We start from the raw sequence: 17,076 nt of genomic DNA, 5'->3' as shown, positions 1-17,076 counted from the left end.
TGTCCCCTGATGCCCAGTGCTTTGGCTGTGACTGGCATCTCTGCACATGGGCTCCAAGGCACAGCCAGTGGGACGGATTCTTGAGGCCTGCAGGAGAGGTTGTTTTTTTCGACTTTGAGGAAGTGGACATTGTGAGTGCATGAGGGTTTTGGAGGGTCCTTGCTAGCAGTAGCAAGGACCCTTTTTATGGCTGTCCGTCACTGTGTGTTAAAAGCCGAGATCCACAAAGGGTTTGCAGAGAGCAGTACATGAGAGCTCTACCAAGTAGGCTCATGCCAGGGACCTGAGCAGAGACATATAGTGTTTAAGTGAGGGTTTAGGAGACAGCATGCATCAAGTGCAACGGCCCGAGGCTTCCACTCAAAGCTAGGGTACTGTTCAAGGCTGCATCTATTATCTACAAAGTGGTCCTGAGTAGAACCTCAGCCTACCTGGAGGCTGACACCTATCCGGAGGCACACGCTTCTTTTGCAGCAAATCGACCAACCAGCTTGAATCACAACTCGTCCACCAAGAGGGGACCTGCCAACCAGCCTTCTCTTGTCGTGCACCCTCCCTCCCTCCCTCGATCCCAGCTCAGAATGTCCCATAATTCTCCAACTTTTTATTTTTTTTTTTATTTTATTGTTGTATGGTTAGTTTACATAAAACCTTATACAACATAAAGTACATTCCAAACAAGTAGAAAAATACATTTCATTTTATGAGCAAAACATTTTTAACACTTTTATCAACTTTTCAAATTGTTCCCAGACATAAAATCAAATTCCATATGTATTATATACAGTTTACATTTCATATACCGTATATCATTTCATATATCATTTCATATACCATAGGATCAATCTAGTCTCTACTCATTGAATTCCTTATTTTTTTGCTTCCAGTTCCTCCTGAATATTAAGTAGGAGTGAATTCAATGCGAGGATTAGGGAGATATTTGCACCCCACATGCAGCGACTCTAGAACAGATTCTTCGACATTTCCCAATCCCCCTCAAATCTATCTGTAAAGTAGAGAGATATTTTATTCCCAAAATGGGTGCATGTCAGGAGAAGGTGCCTAAGTGTTTCTGTCATGTCAGTCGCTCCACAAAATCGACATGCGAGATTTTTAGAATTATCCTTCGACCCTTTTTCTGTTTGGGTCCAATGGTAAATTCTTTCTAGAATTGACTATCTGATATAGTCTGAAACGCATAAATGTAGTTCTCGCCCTCTGGCAAGGAAATCTTTGAATATATAGGGGAATCGATTCCCTTGCATGCAAACATTTAGCATACTCCTTGTAGGTAACATGGGACTCAATATCATTTACTGTGTCTACCCAGTCTGACCTAAATAAAGATTTTTTGACTAGTCCCGGTCGTTGAATCAGATCGTCTAAGCAAAGTCCCAGCGATTCCAACAACAAGAGCATTCTCTCGCTAAAACTCTTAATGGATAGTACCGTCCCCGTTTTGACTACCTTATTCAACAACTCATATAAAGTGTTTATCGGAGGATCATATATTTTTCTAAAAGAGGAGAGTTGCCTCCACAAGTATCTGGCTTCAAGTGATATGAGACATAGCTCGTGCCGAATAATGGAATTGGGGATTGCCCTAGAAAGGCCCATCGCTTCCTTCCACAGTTTCCCCTGGATCACATTTAGGTATGAACTCAAGTCCTTTGTACAAATATCCAAACCGTACAAAAGAACCGGTTCACATTTCGCAAGGTAGAATCGTCTAATAGGCAGAAGCGAAAATTTACAGACCTTTCCCCTCAGAATCTTCATCTGATTCTTTAGTTTAGCTGTTTTATCCCCAAGATTCAGTTTCCACATCTTTAAGCTAGATTGGTTGGAAAAATTATAACCTAAATAGGTTATGGCCTGAACCTGTTCCACCGAGTTATCTCCCATCTTCCAGATACAGGGTTTGGCAACTCTTTTCCTAGAAATTACAATCGTTTGGGATTTCGGAGCGTTGGGGGAGAGATTATTAGCCAGTGCATATTGATAAAAAATATCCATCCTTCTGCGAAGGCCTCTCGGGGTACGATCAAAAAGGATAAAGTCATCTGCGAAGGCCATCCACTCGATAGCCAAGCTACCCAACCTGACCGGAGCAATGGAAGGGCCCTGCCACATGTCCTCCACATCGCTAACGTATAGGTTAAAGAGCGTGGGTGCAAGGGAGCAGCCCTGCTTGACCCCAACCTCAGTATCAACTGCATCGGATAGGGAGCCTTCTTGTGATAAACGTACCCTAACGGAGGTATTCCTATGTAGAAGAGCCAAGATTTGGACAATCTTGCGTGGAACATTCATAGCTAACAATTTTGTCCACAATCTTGCTCTAATAACCCCATCAAAGGCATTAGAGAGGTCCAGAAAAGCCATGTATACATCTCCCATTTTAGTTTGGTGAACTGTATCTCTTAGATGAGCCAAAATCATCCCATTCAGGTCAGTTCCCAACCCCTCTCTGAAACCAACCTGGAATTTACTATAGCAGGCCTTCCCTCTAATAACCTTATTAAGGTCCCTCAAAAGCAGAATACCAAAGACTTTGCTCGCTGCATCTAACAGTGCTATAGGCCTGTAGTTCTGTGGATTTAGGACATCCCCTTTTTTGTAAATAGGAATTATAATGCTCTGCGACCAGGTTTTAGGGATGGAATGATATTTAAATACATCATCAAATATGGGTTTGAGTAACTTAGCCCACATTTCCGGGGCCGCCTTTATAACAAAGGGGGGAATACCATCGGGGCCCGGTGCTCTAGAAGGTTTGAGCTTATTGATGGCCCATTTGATATCCTCTATATCCCACAAAAACTCACTTACAACCGGAGGGCCCAAGTTAACATCCTGTTCCCTAGAGAGATTAGCGGGTAGAGCAAACTTTGCCTTATAAAAGAGAGTCCACACATCCGCTTGAATGGGGCAGTCTAATTTATCTTTAGCAGGCGTGAGTATGGAGTTGATGGTAGACCAAAATTTAACCTCTCTGCCCTTGCATAGATTATACATCATCAGTTGATGTGTTTCGTGATATTGATCCATTCTAAGAGACTTGATAAAGTTTTTATAGTTCTGAATTATTTTTTTCTTTTTCAGCCTAAATTCCGCGAAAGGAATAGATGCTTTCTTCAAGACTTTAATTTCCCTATATTTAGTATGCTTGGCTTTTTGAATTCTGGGATCAGCCGCCCGCACCCTCGGTGTCGGCACCCCCAGATCTCTGGCCATACTAATTTTATAGACACATAACAAAATAATATTATAATAGGAACCCCCCAACTCAAGGTCATCCCCCCTGATATTTTGAAGCTGCACCTGAGACAGATTTTCCAACACCAAGGTATTAAATTTCTTAATTATTTTCTTATTCCAAGTAACCCTTCTCCCATTGTTTCCCACCTCTAAACCCTGCAACATGGGATTGATATAAATACCCTTGTCGGGGATGAAGAGAGAAAAACATAAGGGAACGTGATCACTGAACTCGACCTCCATATGTGACAGTTTTCCACAGGCTTGCTTCCAGATACATAGAAGAAATCCATTCTAGAGCTCTTACTTCCTCTTTTCCAAGTATGTTTAGGAAGATTCCAATCTAAGGCATGGTCTAAAAGACCCAAATCCCAGTTATCTAAATAATTATCCCACCTTATACCTCTTTTTGTAGTCGTACTAAGAAGTCTAGGTAATACCCCTTTTTCATTAAGCACCGAACCATCGGCACAAGCTGAGTTAAAATCCCCTCCCAAAATAATGCGATTTCCAAACCCTTTCTCAAACCAATTTCCCAAGATTATATCTAGAGAGTCCTCCACTTCCTTAATGTCTACTTTTAGCGGATTCCAATAGAGGTTCAAAAGGAGTATCGGCTCTAAATTATTCTCCCTAGATAGCATAATAGCCAGAAGCCAGTTACTCCTAAATATCACCTCACCTACGAACCCCAAGTTACGATCGATGGCAATAATCAGGCCACCGCTGGGTCTGCCCAGCTGACCCCTGGTAGCTACTGAAGAAAAAGTGTAGAAACCTTCTATGTGCATATCTGAAAGCATCATAGTTTCCTGTAAGAAATAGATACGGGGGCGTACATCATTTTCCCTTTTATTCAAAAACGTGTTGAGATTGATTCCCCCACAAGAATTCCAAGAGATCACCTCAATCTCTATATAGTTAGGAACACCCCTTGTCTTGTCTAAATGTTTCCAAGGTTTTGAGTGCCGGTTGTAGCCATGACCAATCCTGATTATTATTCAGGAGGCTTGAAATCAGTGCCAACCCTGGGCCCAAATTTTCTAATTTATTATTATCAAGTTGAATAATTTGTTTGATTTGACTGTTATTCGGTTCCTGATATTCAAGAAAATTATTGGCCTCTTTCTTATCTGCTAATGAGAGTAGATCATAGCCCAAAGAATTAAGGTTTTTTTCTTGGGCATGCACCATATCTGCCACCATTTCCGAATGAAAGCAACTTACCATTCTGTGGTTGTTGCAGTTAGGAAGAGATATGGCATCTATATCATCTGTTGTTATAGCTCGTAGCACAGGGATCTTTTTAAACAGATTTAAAAGATGAGTTCTGTTCAAGTTAACCTGAGAGTCTGTTATATTATTGTTAATCCAACCCACTATTTTCCCTGTACAGAGCTTAATAGGTGCCTGAATCACAGTAGATTGCTTCTTTGTATGATCTACTCCAGAAAGGATTATAGCATCATCTTCCGGATCTTGTAGTTTTGGTGGTTCTATATTTTGGGGGTTTCTTTCCATAATATTAGTGGTAGAACCACTATCCCTCCCACACAATTCGGTCAACCCCTTAACGGGATGGGTAGTATTACTTATAGCTGGCAGAGATTCTTGGGAAACCTTAGGGAATTTAACTTGTTGTGTGCCTACAGATGTTCTGGCGTGTTTAGTGCTAGTTATTGTGCCAAAAGCCGTCATCTTTGTTTGTTTGGTTTGAATAAGCTCAAATCCACGTTTCAGCAAGTTATTCTTTTCCTTATTAGCGTCTATAATAGTTTCCCCACAAGCCAGCGGGCCTTTATTATTCTCGCCCTAAACTGGATTCTCTTCCTTATGAGCATTCTTGGGACCCCCCCTAACTTCCGTCTCTTCCTGAAGCGCGATGTTTCTAATACCTTTAAGGTTGGCATTTCTACCTTTAATTTTTGTATTGGGCATGTTTTTGCTTTTTTTAAGTGTCCTCCCCTGCTTTTTAGATTTATTACGCTTACCCACTGGGGAATGGGGCACCTCATTTATATTATAGTCGGAAATATTTACATGCACTCTTCCATCATTGTTACTCTTTGCCTCCAATTCCAGCTCTTGATTTGATGATTTTTTCTCTCTATGTTTGGTCTTATGTTTGCTTTTTAGCCCTTTAATTGGTGTGGTGTGTTGAGGGGATCTTGTATCTTCACTACTGATGTTCAAAAGTTCTATGTCATTAAGGGATACTCTCGTATGCATCTGTGTACTGTGATTATCCAACTCCTGATCTTCGGAGCACCCTTCAGTTGCCATCATTATGACATCTACGAGGGTTGAAGGACTATCGGGAGAAACCATTTTCTTTCCGTAATTATTATTGTTGTCCTCATTATCTTTTTGGCCCTGGGAATTGCGTTCCCCTAGCTCTCTCTTAGATGAAGTGGGGCGGTCTCCTGAAAGCATAACTTCCAACAGAGTGGTAATTTTTGCATCCATGGTAGTTAATTCTCCAACTTTGCAAATCTCTCAAATCATAGCTCTTTCAACAACACCTGACGGAGGGCTAATTCCAATGTATGCACAGACCTCACTGTACTGCACTACTGTTAAAAGATGGCAGCCCAATTGCAGGCTACCCACACTCTGTACAGCACTCCGCTGCTCTCGAGCTAGGTCTTTGCTTTAAACAATACAATAAAATAAGAGGGGTCCCTTTCTGAGGGGGTTGCAGAAGAAGTCGTAGTAGCAGGAGCACCGCTATGCTGACCCGGGAGAAGGTGGGGAGTGACCAGTGCTATTTGGTTTGTTATTAGGCTTTTGTGGGACAAGGAATGACTTGGATCATTTTTAAGAGGTTAGAGTTATGGTTCTCCATGAACTGTGACGCAGCACTGTCCCCATTTCTTTGTTCCCAATCAGCAGCACTGTCGTAGGAACGCGCTCAGGAGCTGGTGGGCTTGCAAGTGAGACCCAGTTCAGTGGAGCGGGAGGAGTCCTGCATACTCCTTGCACTCACTGCGTGATTGGGCTGCGTGCTGTGTGTGCCTCTGGCTTTGAGAGCGTGTCCTCTGTCATACTATGCTCAATGTAAAGACTGCGCACCCCGCCAGTGCTGAAGGTCGATGGGGAGGCGGGGTGCTGCAGGAGGAGTTCGCCATCTGCTAAATTGGGCAGGGGAAGAACTTACATATGGCGTGAGGGCTCAGGTAGGTATCACGGTGATGGCAGGGTGTGCTAGTTGTAGATGTGTGCTCCAGTTCACGTACCCGTCACAAGGCACTGCAGGCTTCAAAGCACTGCAGTGCTTTGAAGCCCCCTCCTTTACTTTATCTCCCCATGGCCAACCCTTATGTCTAAAGGTTTGCATTGGTCCAGACTAGGTTTATATCTGTGCCCCTTTAAGTGACCTTGGGATTTCTTTCGATTAAGCCCCCAATGCACGTGAAGTTCTAAGGCCCAAGACAAGGGCAAATGTGCAGCACCCCTGAGATGCTCCGGAGCACCTGTTTGTGAATGGCATTTGCACACGAGCATCTCAAAGGCGCTCCTGGCCTTCTCCAGGAAGTCCTGGGGGCCACTCCTGATTTACTCCGGCGCAAAGCTTGTTAATCTGACCCGTTGGGTTCTTCAGTTTAAGGACTGGCGTATAAATGACATCAGGGGACTGCACTCCAAGGCATTCTTCAGGACTAAAACATTTGCTCTCTGCCTGTCTCAGCGTCACCATGAACGGAAACGTCATCGCCTGCAATGGCGGCTGCCAGGCCATCGTGGACACTGGGACGTCTCTGATCGCCGGCCCGTCCTCTGGAATCGCAAACATCCAGAGCGCTATCGGAGCTTCTCAGAACTCTAACGGGGAGGTAAGTGCCATTGGAAGACAGTATTGGGCCCCACACATGACATAAGACCACATCCATGAAATACACGGCATTGAATGTAGAAATCCAAGGTCACCAGGCACTGCAATGATTAAGTCGCTACTGGCTTCGTTAGCATCATGGTTGTCATGGAAACGGACCGCTGCAGGGCGGGGGACGTCCAGTGATATTTTGATAGTGGGTGCATTGAGTGAGCACTGTATGAAGTGCTGAGCAAATGAGTGCACATATTCTAGCGCCAAGATGCCTTTCGGGTGAACGCTGCGCTTTAGAAATATACATAACATAACATATTCAGTGCAAAAGCTTGCAGCCCCATTACCTGCATGAACCTAAAGCCCAGATAGCTCGAGGCTACCTACCACAGATCAGCAAGACACACACTCTGCGCTCAGTTCCATCTGCGCTCACAAAACAAGCACACTTCGATCGAGTGTGTGCAAATGGTTACTGTCTTGAATGGGCAAGAGTTGGGGTGCACAAGCACTGACACCAATCTGCATATTCAAAAGACTGCGTCTGGGGGATGCCCGTGGACAAAGGAAATGAGAGGCCCACCTGTAACTGGTAATGGGGGTTCACAAGCGGGACACTATTTGCCGAAGGTCGAACACGTGCAGTTTGGGGGTCAGGCAAGTCTGTATGATGTCTTCGCGTAGAAATGCTGGAATAGACGCACAGTTTACCCCAGTTGCAGGAAAACAACAAGATTTTGTATTTCATATTTCCGTTAACACATTCAAGTTATCTTCAAGGAATTCACAGCCGGGGATTTGCTCCGCGTTTGTCAGAATCAAGTGCCATTTGCATGCGCAAAGTGCAGTAGCCTGTATTTGTGGGTTGGTTGCATGGACAGCTTTGTGAATCACCATGTGCGTAAGCGCAGCAGCAAAGTGCAGGTATTCTAACATGGATTCTCTGTTGTGTTGAATCAAAGCAAAGATTTTTAGTTGAGCTCTTAGGTGGCACTTGAGCGCCACCAATAAACCAAATGGCATATGAGAAGGGACAAAAAGCTTGTAGGGGTTGTTTGGTTATTTCCGCACCCATTGACTGCCTATGGCCATTCCCTGCCACTCCCTGCCCTCCCCGCCCAAAACACCTCCCTGTGGGAACTCTCTGAGCTTGCTTTATTGAAGCCAAACCATTGAACTTTGCACCCAAAGTTTCTGCCAGTGTTTTCTCAAAGCAGTCATCTGAGAGTTAATGACTAAGGGCCCAATTCATGGAACTTTATGCACAGCTCAATGTGCCTTTGCAGGGCTGAAAAGTGATTTTGCCCTGCGGCCACGAACCCTGATTCCTGGAATTGTGCAAAGTGTATTTTTGCAGTGCAAAGTCCTTGTGTATCGTGCAAAAAATGTCATGAATCTGGCCCTTAAGTGGAGTTGAAAACCTGCTACTGGTGTAATAAAAATGTCTTATCCTGGTCTGCCTTCAGCCTCTCAATTGATAGGCACTGTGTGTGTCCTTCACTGTAGTCCTGTTAAAACAAGCATTGGCAAAGCCATCAATGTTGGCTTGTGTCTCAGTATTGGAGATTTGTTCGTTTCTGCTATTAGATGTCCAGGTACTGGAATCATTGTGCACCTGCTACCATCATTAGCCATTTAATACCACTAAGGAAGCTCCTGGCAGGTTCCTCTCCCATGCGGACAAAAACGCCCACATTGTTGGCATTGCCAATGCTTGTGTTTCAGAGAGGACACAGCACTCTTCAGCCTGGGCTATATCCAATCCTGAATCACAGACCTACACATTGACCCAGAGTCTGTGGGACATGAGTCATAAAGAGAACCTCTGATCCGATTCCAAAGCCAAGTCCACGAGGGGCCCTGTTCCACGTGGCCTCTCGCCCTTCATAACTATGTTAGTTTGTGTCCCAGAACTCGCCCTTACCCTTCGGACCCCAGTGGGCTTCTGCTCAAGTGATGGATCTCCTGGCTGTTCTCTAACCCGCACATTCTACAATAGGGGTCCACAAGCTTCGACTCTTCAAGGTGTTGGACTACTACTTCCCTGTTTCCACACCGCCGGCACTGCTGGCTAGGACTGATGGGAGTTGTAGTACTCAACATATGTTGAGAACACGGTTGCAGATCCTCGCCCTACACTAGGGTGGGCATACAGAAGATGACACATATGTTGGGTCTGGATGTGTTTAGGCCCCAAAGGGCAGAGATTGTTCAAGTACTGCAGGCTAATCTCCAGGGGGGTTGGAAGGTACTGGAAATCAATAAAACTCCATGTAATGTATGGCTTGTGATTCTAACCTTCCCTGCACTTCTCTCACTCTTTCAGTACGCAGTCAACTGCAACACCATGGGCTCGCTCCAGAACATAGTGTTCACCATCAATGGAATTCAGTACCCAGTACCCGCCAGCGCCTACATCAACCAGGTGAGCACCCCACCCCCTTTATCTTGCAACAGTGGCCCTGCAGTCCATGCATGGGTGGTATAGCTCAGTGGCAACGTGCCGTTCTTGGAAGCAAGTCAACGCAGAGCAACACAGGTTCTAACCCCAGTCTGCTCTTAGAAACCTCTTCGGTATTAAGCGCTTTATAAATAACCAATTCTACCATTATACATACAATCATGGTGTGCAGGAGAGGCGCTAGGGCTCAGGGCTTGCATAATGTGCAGCTGTGTCTGAGCTGCAAGTCCATCAGACGGGAGAGGCCAATTATACTGCTGGCAGACATCGTGTCTCTATGATACATGGCAGCCTGCAATACCTCCCACATAGCCTGGAAACAATGTTCGTATTACAGGAGAGTTGTGACATCACAACTAGCCTGTAATAAGACAATGGCATCACAACCCCTCTGTAAACAGTTATTACACCTCGTTGTGACATCACGATGGCCGCTGCTTGTGCCACCAGAATGCAGAACAGAATTCCAGCTGTCACTGCAGCACTTAATTAAAGTTGTGACAAACTTTTCAAATTCCCTGCTTGTACAGTAGTTTACTGTGACACATCACAGTAACTAAAAGCAATGAAACCGTTTATGGTAGAAGGTTTAATGTGAGCACTGCTGAGGTTTAATGTGAGCACAAATCTGCATGTTATTACTAATCTTACAGCACATGGGAGCACGAATCTGCATGTTATTACTAATCTTACAGCACATGGGAGCACGAATCTGCATGTTACTACTAATCTTACAGCACACAGGAGCACGAATCTACATGTTACTACTAATCTTACAGCACACGGGAGCACGAATCGGCATGTTATTACTAATCTTACAGCACACGGGAGCAGGAATCTGCATGTTATTACTAATCTTACAGCACATGGGAGCACGAATCTACATCTTACTACTAATCTTACAGCACACGGGAGCACGAATCTACATGTTACTACTAATCTTATAGCACACGGGAGCACGAATCGGCATGTTACTACTAATCTTACAGCACACGGGAGCACGAATCGGCATGTTACTACTAATCTTACAGCACACGTGAGCACTAATCTGCATGTTACTACTAATCTTACAGCACACGTGAGCATGAATCTGCATGTTACTACTAATCTTACAGCACACGTGAGCACGAATCGGCATGTTACTACTAATCTTACAGCACACGTGAGCACGAATCTGCATGTTATTACTAATCTTACAGCACAGAATGAAAACCGTGATGATGCATGTTATTAAAGTGCTTAAACTCCTTTTCTGCAACACATTAGGAGCTGCATATTAGCGGTTATTAATCTACCAGATTCTGCATTGATAATATGTATCAGTGACTGGAAGACCTCCTGCATTAAATTAAGTAAGAGATCCGTTATTAAAAGGGGTGGCACCGAGTGCCCCTGTATTATAAGGAATAGAACACCCCCTAGCATAACTTGGGCCACGTGCTTCTGTTTGGTCATGGAACTCCTCGGTGACTTGCAGTACCCTTATAGTGTGATGCAGCGTGTACTTTATCCAATATATAATGCCTGTGAGTTCTAAGACGCATCATAAAAGGTGACTCCATGGGTGATCAGTGGTCAGGAGCAGACTATCTGCTTGGGCCAGAAATGTCCACCGTAGAATTGATAAACTCCTTACAGGCTCTTGCATCAATTCCTGTATTCCCAGTTCCCCCACTCCCATCTGCGCCCCAGTTGTCGCTCAGAAAACTCTACGAATGGACAATAAAAGAGAAAATATTGTTAATTCAGCATACTAGTGCTTACATGCATCAATGTATTCTGTAAAGTCCATTACTCAGAGATCCCCGCTGTAAGATCAGGAGTGCTTATCCAGAGAATCTCCATGACGTCACTTTGGACACGGCCATGGATGATGCAGCTGTATGAGGTAGCTCAGTATGTTTGCATGAGGTGGAGCGGAGACAGCCGTGCACTCAGGCTGACCACGGCGGAGTTGCGGGACATGATATGCACCCTGGAGTACCTGATCTGGGGCGCATGTGCTTGCAGTGCCTCCCTCTGTGCAGTCACAGGGACTCTCCCAGCCTTGACAAGCTCTCTGAAAAATACAATCAACTTGACGAGACAGACCCCCGGGGGACTCCACTCCAAACGAATGGCAAAACAGAAGTCATGCGTCTAAAAAACCTATCAAGGAGGGAAGAGGCATCCAGCCAAAACCAACGCAACCACGAACCATATATAGGGTATCCCGGAGCCATGGGGTGTATACTGCTCTATAAGGGACGGAAGGCCCTCTAGATCCAGCCAAAACCAATGCAACCACGAACCATATATAGGGTGTCCCAGAGCCATGGGGTGTATACTGCTCTATAAGGGACGGAAGGCCCTCTAGAGCCAGCCAAAACCAATGCAACCACAAACCATATATAGGGTGTCCCGGAGCCATGGGGTGTACGGAAGGCCCTCTAGAGCCAGCCAAAACCAACGCAACCACGAACCATATATAGGGTATCCCGGAGCCATGGGGTGTATACTGCTCTATAAGGGACGGAAGGCCCTCTAGATCCAGCCAAAACCAATGCAACCACGAACCATATATAGGGTGTCCCGGAGCCATGGGGTGTATACTGCTCTATAAGGGAAGGAAGGCCCTCTAGAGCCAGCCAAAACCAATGCAACCACAAACCATATATAGGGTGTCCCGGAGCCATGGGGTGTATACTGCTCTATAAGGGACGGAAGGCCCTCTAGAGCCAGCCAAAACCAATGCAACCGCGAACCATATATAGGGTGTCCTGGAGCCATGGGGTGTATACTGCTCTATAAGGGACGGAAGGCCCTCTAGAGCCAGCCAAAACCAACGCAACCGCGATCCATATATAGGGTGTCCCAGAGCCATGGGGTGTATACTGCTCTATAAGGGATGGAAGGCCCTCTAGAGCCAGCCAAAACCAATGCAACCGCAAACCATATATAGGGTGTCCCAAAGCCATGGGGTGTATACTGCTCTATAAGGGACGGAAGGCCCTCTAGAGCCAGCCAAAACCAATGCAACCGCAATCCATATATAGGGTGTCCCAGAGCGATGCGGTGTATACTGCTCTATAAGGGACAGAAGGCCCTGCAGACCCAGCCAAAACCAATGCAACCACAAACCATATATAGGGTGTCCCGGAGCCACGGGGTTTATACTGCTCTATAAGGGATGGAAGGCCCTCTAGAGCCAGCCAAAACCAATGCAAACATGAACCATACATAGGGTGTCCCGGAGCCATGGGGTGTATACTGCTCTATAAGGGACAGAAGGCCCTGCAGACCCAGCCAAAACCAATGCAACCGCGAACCATATATAGGGTGCCCCGGAGCCATGGGGTGTATACTGCTCTATAAGGGACGGAAGGCCCTGCAGAGCCAGCCAAATCCAATGCAAACATGAACCATACATAGGGTGTCCCGGAGCCATGGGGTGTATACTGCTCTATAAGGGACGGAAGGCCCTGCAGACCCAGCCAAAACCAATGCAACCACAAACCATATATAGGGTGTCCCGGAGCCATGGGGTGTACGGAAGGCCCTCTAGAGCCAGCCAAAACCAATGCAAACATGAACCATACATAGGGTGTCCCGGAGCCATGGGGTGTATACTGCTCTATAAGGGACGGAAGGCCCTCTAGAGCCAGCCAAAACCAATGCAACCACGAACCATATATAGGGTGTCCCGGAGCCATGGGGTGTACGGAAGTCCCTCTAGAGCCAGCCAAAACCAATGCAACCACGAACCATATATAGGGTGTCCCGGAGCCATGGGGTGTATACTGCTCTATAAGGGACGGAAGGCCCTCTAGAGCCAGCCAAAACCAATGCAACCACGAACCATATATAGGGTGTCCCGGAGCCATGGGGTGTATACTGCTCTATAAGGGACGGAAGGCCCTCTAGAGCCAGCCAAAACCAATGCAACCACGAACCATATATAGGGTGTCCCGGAGCCATGGGGTGTATACTGCTCTATAAGGGACGGAAGGCCCTCTAGAGCCAGCCAAAACCAATGCAAACATGAACCATATATAGGGTGTCCCAGAGCCATGGGGTGTATACTGCTCTATAAGGGACGGAAGGCCCTCTAGAGCCAGCCAAAACCAATGCAAACATGAACCATATATAGGGTGTCCCGGAGCCATGGGGTGTATACTGTTCTATAAGGGACGGAAGGCCCTCTAGAGCCAGCCAAAACCAATGCAAACATGAACCATATATAGGGTGTCCTGGAGCCTGGGGTGTATACTGCTCTATAAGGGACGGAAGGCCCTGCAGAGCCAGCCAAAACCAATGCAACCACGAACCATATATAGGGTGTCCCGGAGCCATGGGGTGTATACTGCTCTATAAGGGACAGAAGGCCCTGCAGACCCAGCCACAACCAGTGCAACCACAAACCATATATAGGGTGTCCCGGAGCCATGGGGTGCACGGAAGGCCCTCTAGAGCCAGCCAAAACCAATGCAACCACAAACCATACATAGGGTGTCCCGGAGCCACGGGGTGTATACTGCTCTAGAAGGGACGGAAGGCCCTCTAGAGCCAGCCAAAACCAATGCAACCACGAACCATATATAGGGTGTCCCAGAGACATGGGGTGTATACTGCTCTATAAGGGACGGAAGGCCCTCTAGAGCCAGCCAAAACCAATGCAACCACGAACCATATATAGGGTGTCCCGGGGCCATGGGGTGTATACTGCTCTATAAGGGACGGAAGGCCCTCTAGAGCCAGCCAAAACCAATGCAACCGCGATCCATATATAGGGTGTCCCAGAGCGATGGGGTGTATACTGCTCTATAAGGGACAGAAGGCCCTGCAGACCCAGCCACAACCAATGCAACCACAAACCATATATAGGGTGTCCCGGAGCCATGGGGTGCACGGAAGGCCCTCTAGAGCCAGCCAAAACCAATGCAACCACAAACCATACATAGGGTGTCCCGGAGCCATGGGGTGTAAACTGCTCTATAAGGGACGGAAGGCCCTCTAGAGCCAGCCAAAACCAATGCAACCACAAACCATATATAGGGTGTCCCGGAGCCATGGGGTGTATACTGCTCTATAAGGGACGGAAGGCCCTCTAGAGCCAGCCAAAACCAATGCAACCACAAACCATATATAGGGTGTCCCGGAGCCATGGGGTGTATACTGCTCTATAAGGGACGGAAGGCCCTCTAGAGCCAGCCAAAACCAATGCAACCGCGATCCATATATAGGGTGTCCTAGAGCGATGGGGTGTATACTGCTCTATACGGGACAGAAGGCCCTGCAGACCCAGCCAAAACCAATGCAACCACGAACCATATATAGGGTGTCCCGGAGCCATGGGGTGTATACTGCTCTATAAGGGACGGAAGGCCCTGCAGAGCCAGCCAAAACCAATGCAAACATGAACCATACATAGGGTGTCCCGGAGCCATGGGGTGTATACTGCTCTATAAGGGACGGAAGGCCCTGCAGACCCAGCCAAAACCAATGCAACCACGAACCATACATAGGGTGTCCCGGAGACATGGGGTGTATACTGCTCTATAAGGGTTCGGAAAGCCCTGCAGAGCCAGCCAAAACCAATGCAACCACGAACCATACATAGGGTGTCCCGGAGCCATGGGGTGTATACTGCTCTATAAGGGACGGAAGGCCCTGCAGACCCAGCCAAAACCAATGCAAACATGAACCATACATAGGGTGTCCCGGAGCCATGGGGTGTACGGAAGGCCCTCTAGAGCCAGCCAAAACCAATGCAAACATGAACCATATATAGGGTGTCCCGGAGCCATGGGGTGTATACTGCTCTATAAGGGACGGAAGGCCCTCTAGAGCCAGCCAAAACCAATGCAAACATGAACCATATATAGGGTGTCCCGGAGCCATGGGGTGTACGGAAGGTCAGTGTGTGATCTGAAGGTCACAGGTCAGAAACTCAGCCAGGCCAACTGGGTCCTTCGTCCTCCCGAGGTCGCTAAATGAGCATCGTCATGGGACAGCTAATATTACTGCCATAAACACAGGTTTGTGTGCAGCACTTTGGGGAAGGGGCTGCTATAAATAACACACTGCTCTTATTGAGGGTGTCCCTGAAGACACTGGCAGGGGTGGGGGTGGGGGCGGGGGATTCTGTCCACCAGAACTGGAATTGCAAATATTTTCATTTTCAACAAATACATTCGGTTTAGTGATAAAAAGTAAAACTTTTCCGTGCTAAATAGTTTTTTTCATAAATTAAATTGTTTGGTCATACATTTACTTATTTGAAACCTAATTTGCCCTAAACTGATCTCCATGGCATTCCTTGTTTGTCAGCATTGGGGGCCTGGGCGCTGACCCACTTTTCAGAAGCAGGAAATGGCCGCCCCTTGTGTCACACTCACTGATGTTCGAGTCCCTGTTAGACAACAGTGTGTCCTTAACTGTAAAAGAGGGGGACTGATTCCCAAGACACCGAGCATCAAGAGAACATGTACTCCACAGCCGCTACTGCTGGAGTCTCCCACCACAAGGCGTGGGGGGGGTAGAGGCCGTGTGGGGCCGACACTCCAATAGGACGAAACCCCTGGACATGCCCCATGGGTGTTAGACCGTGAGCAATGGGGAACCCCGGGGGTTCGTGCAGTCTGAGCCGCTGAGCGCAGGGGTGTAATTGGGGGCGTCTCTGATTGTGCACCTTGCTTCTCTCCTCAGCAACACTGCACCAGCAACTTCCAGGACACCTCGGCCGGCCTCTGGATCCTGGGCGACGTCTTCATCCGGGAATACTACGTGGTGTTTGACAGAGCTGGGGACTACATCGGCCTCGCCCCCGTCGCCTGAAGAGGACACCTCCAAAGAGTGAAAGTCCTCCTCTCTCCTTAATGTACAGAGTGCTCGTGCGTGCGTGCGTGCATGCGTGCGTGTGAGTGAAAACCATTGCATTCCCTCAACCTTGAGAGCTGATCAATAAAGAGAGGCATTGAAGCATGACACCCTCTGCATGGACTCATTCATACATGTGTAGGAGGCTCAGATCTATGCTGTGACATGCACTGGTATTGCACCCCTGATCAGGTAGGAGACCTACCATGCACCGGGGGGAGGGGAGGGGTCCCCTCCAGAGGTGGGGCTTACTTGCTCGACACAAATCTGGGTGAAGTTGGACAACAATCAATAAAAAAGAATTACACACAGATCAGGTGACAACATTACAAATACACCCTTCACGAGAAAGCACGAGCCGCCAACTGATTCTATGGGGGATCAGGGCCTGTGAGTCTGCACAACTGTATTCTGAATGCAAAAGGACTGACTTTACTTTTCAGTCATTTAGGCAAACAGGCATTCAAGGTTAACCCCTCCTCATTCCATGCCCCTCTCTGCCGTCTCCCTCTCAGATGTCTGGCAGACATGCTAACAGCAAGCCACTTGTTTATTTTTTTATTTTTTATTCTATCTAAAAGTATGTGTGTTTCTTATGGGTAGGGAGGTATATGGGCTGAGTGCTGCCTCCTGAAATGCAGGGGTGGGCGACTGAGCAGCCTATCGTTCA

The 17,076-nt window shown here is 47.0% G+C and overlaps 1 protein-coding gene across 2 annotated transcripts in view; it reads left to right on the top strand.

The window, feature by feature from the left end:
- LOC138528288 (pepsin A-like) overlaps positions 1 to 16,444 on the top strand; it is a 76,259-nt gene extending 59,815 nt beyond the window's left edge. Inside the window, exons 7-10 of one of the 2 annotated variants that reach the window (XM_069639751.1) lie at positions 6,950 to 7,094; positions 9,414 to 9,512; positions 10,082 to 10,087; positions 16,236 to 16,444. In XM_069639751.1, the coding sequence (XP_069495852.1) occupies positions 6,950 to 7,094; positions 9,414 to 9,512; positions 10,082 to 10,087; positions 16,236 to 16,364 (379 nt within the window). In that variant the 3' untranslated portion in view covers positions 16,365 to 16,444. The remainder of the gene's footprint in view (positions 1 to 6,949; positions 7,095 to 9,413; positions 9,513 to 10,081; positions 10,088 to 16,235) is intronic. The other variant, XM_069639750.1, reaches the window with a different exon arrangement.
- Positions 16,445 to 17,076: the final 632 nt, after the last annotated feature.

This window comes from Ambystoma mexicanum, chromosome 7q (genome assembly GCF_040938575.1).
Source record: "Ambystoma mexicanum isolate Mex_15411 chromosome 7q, UKY_AmexF1_1, whole genome shotgun sequence".
Taxonomy (NCBI): domain Eukaryota; kingdom Metazoa; phylum Chordata; class Amphibia; order Caudata; family Ambystomatidae; genus Ambystoma; species Ambystoma mexicanum.
This window is presented reverse-complemented; position numbering and strand designations above follow the sequence as displayed.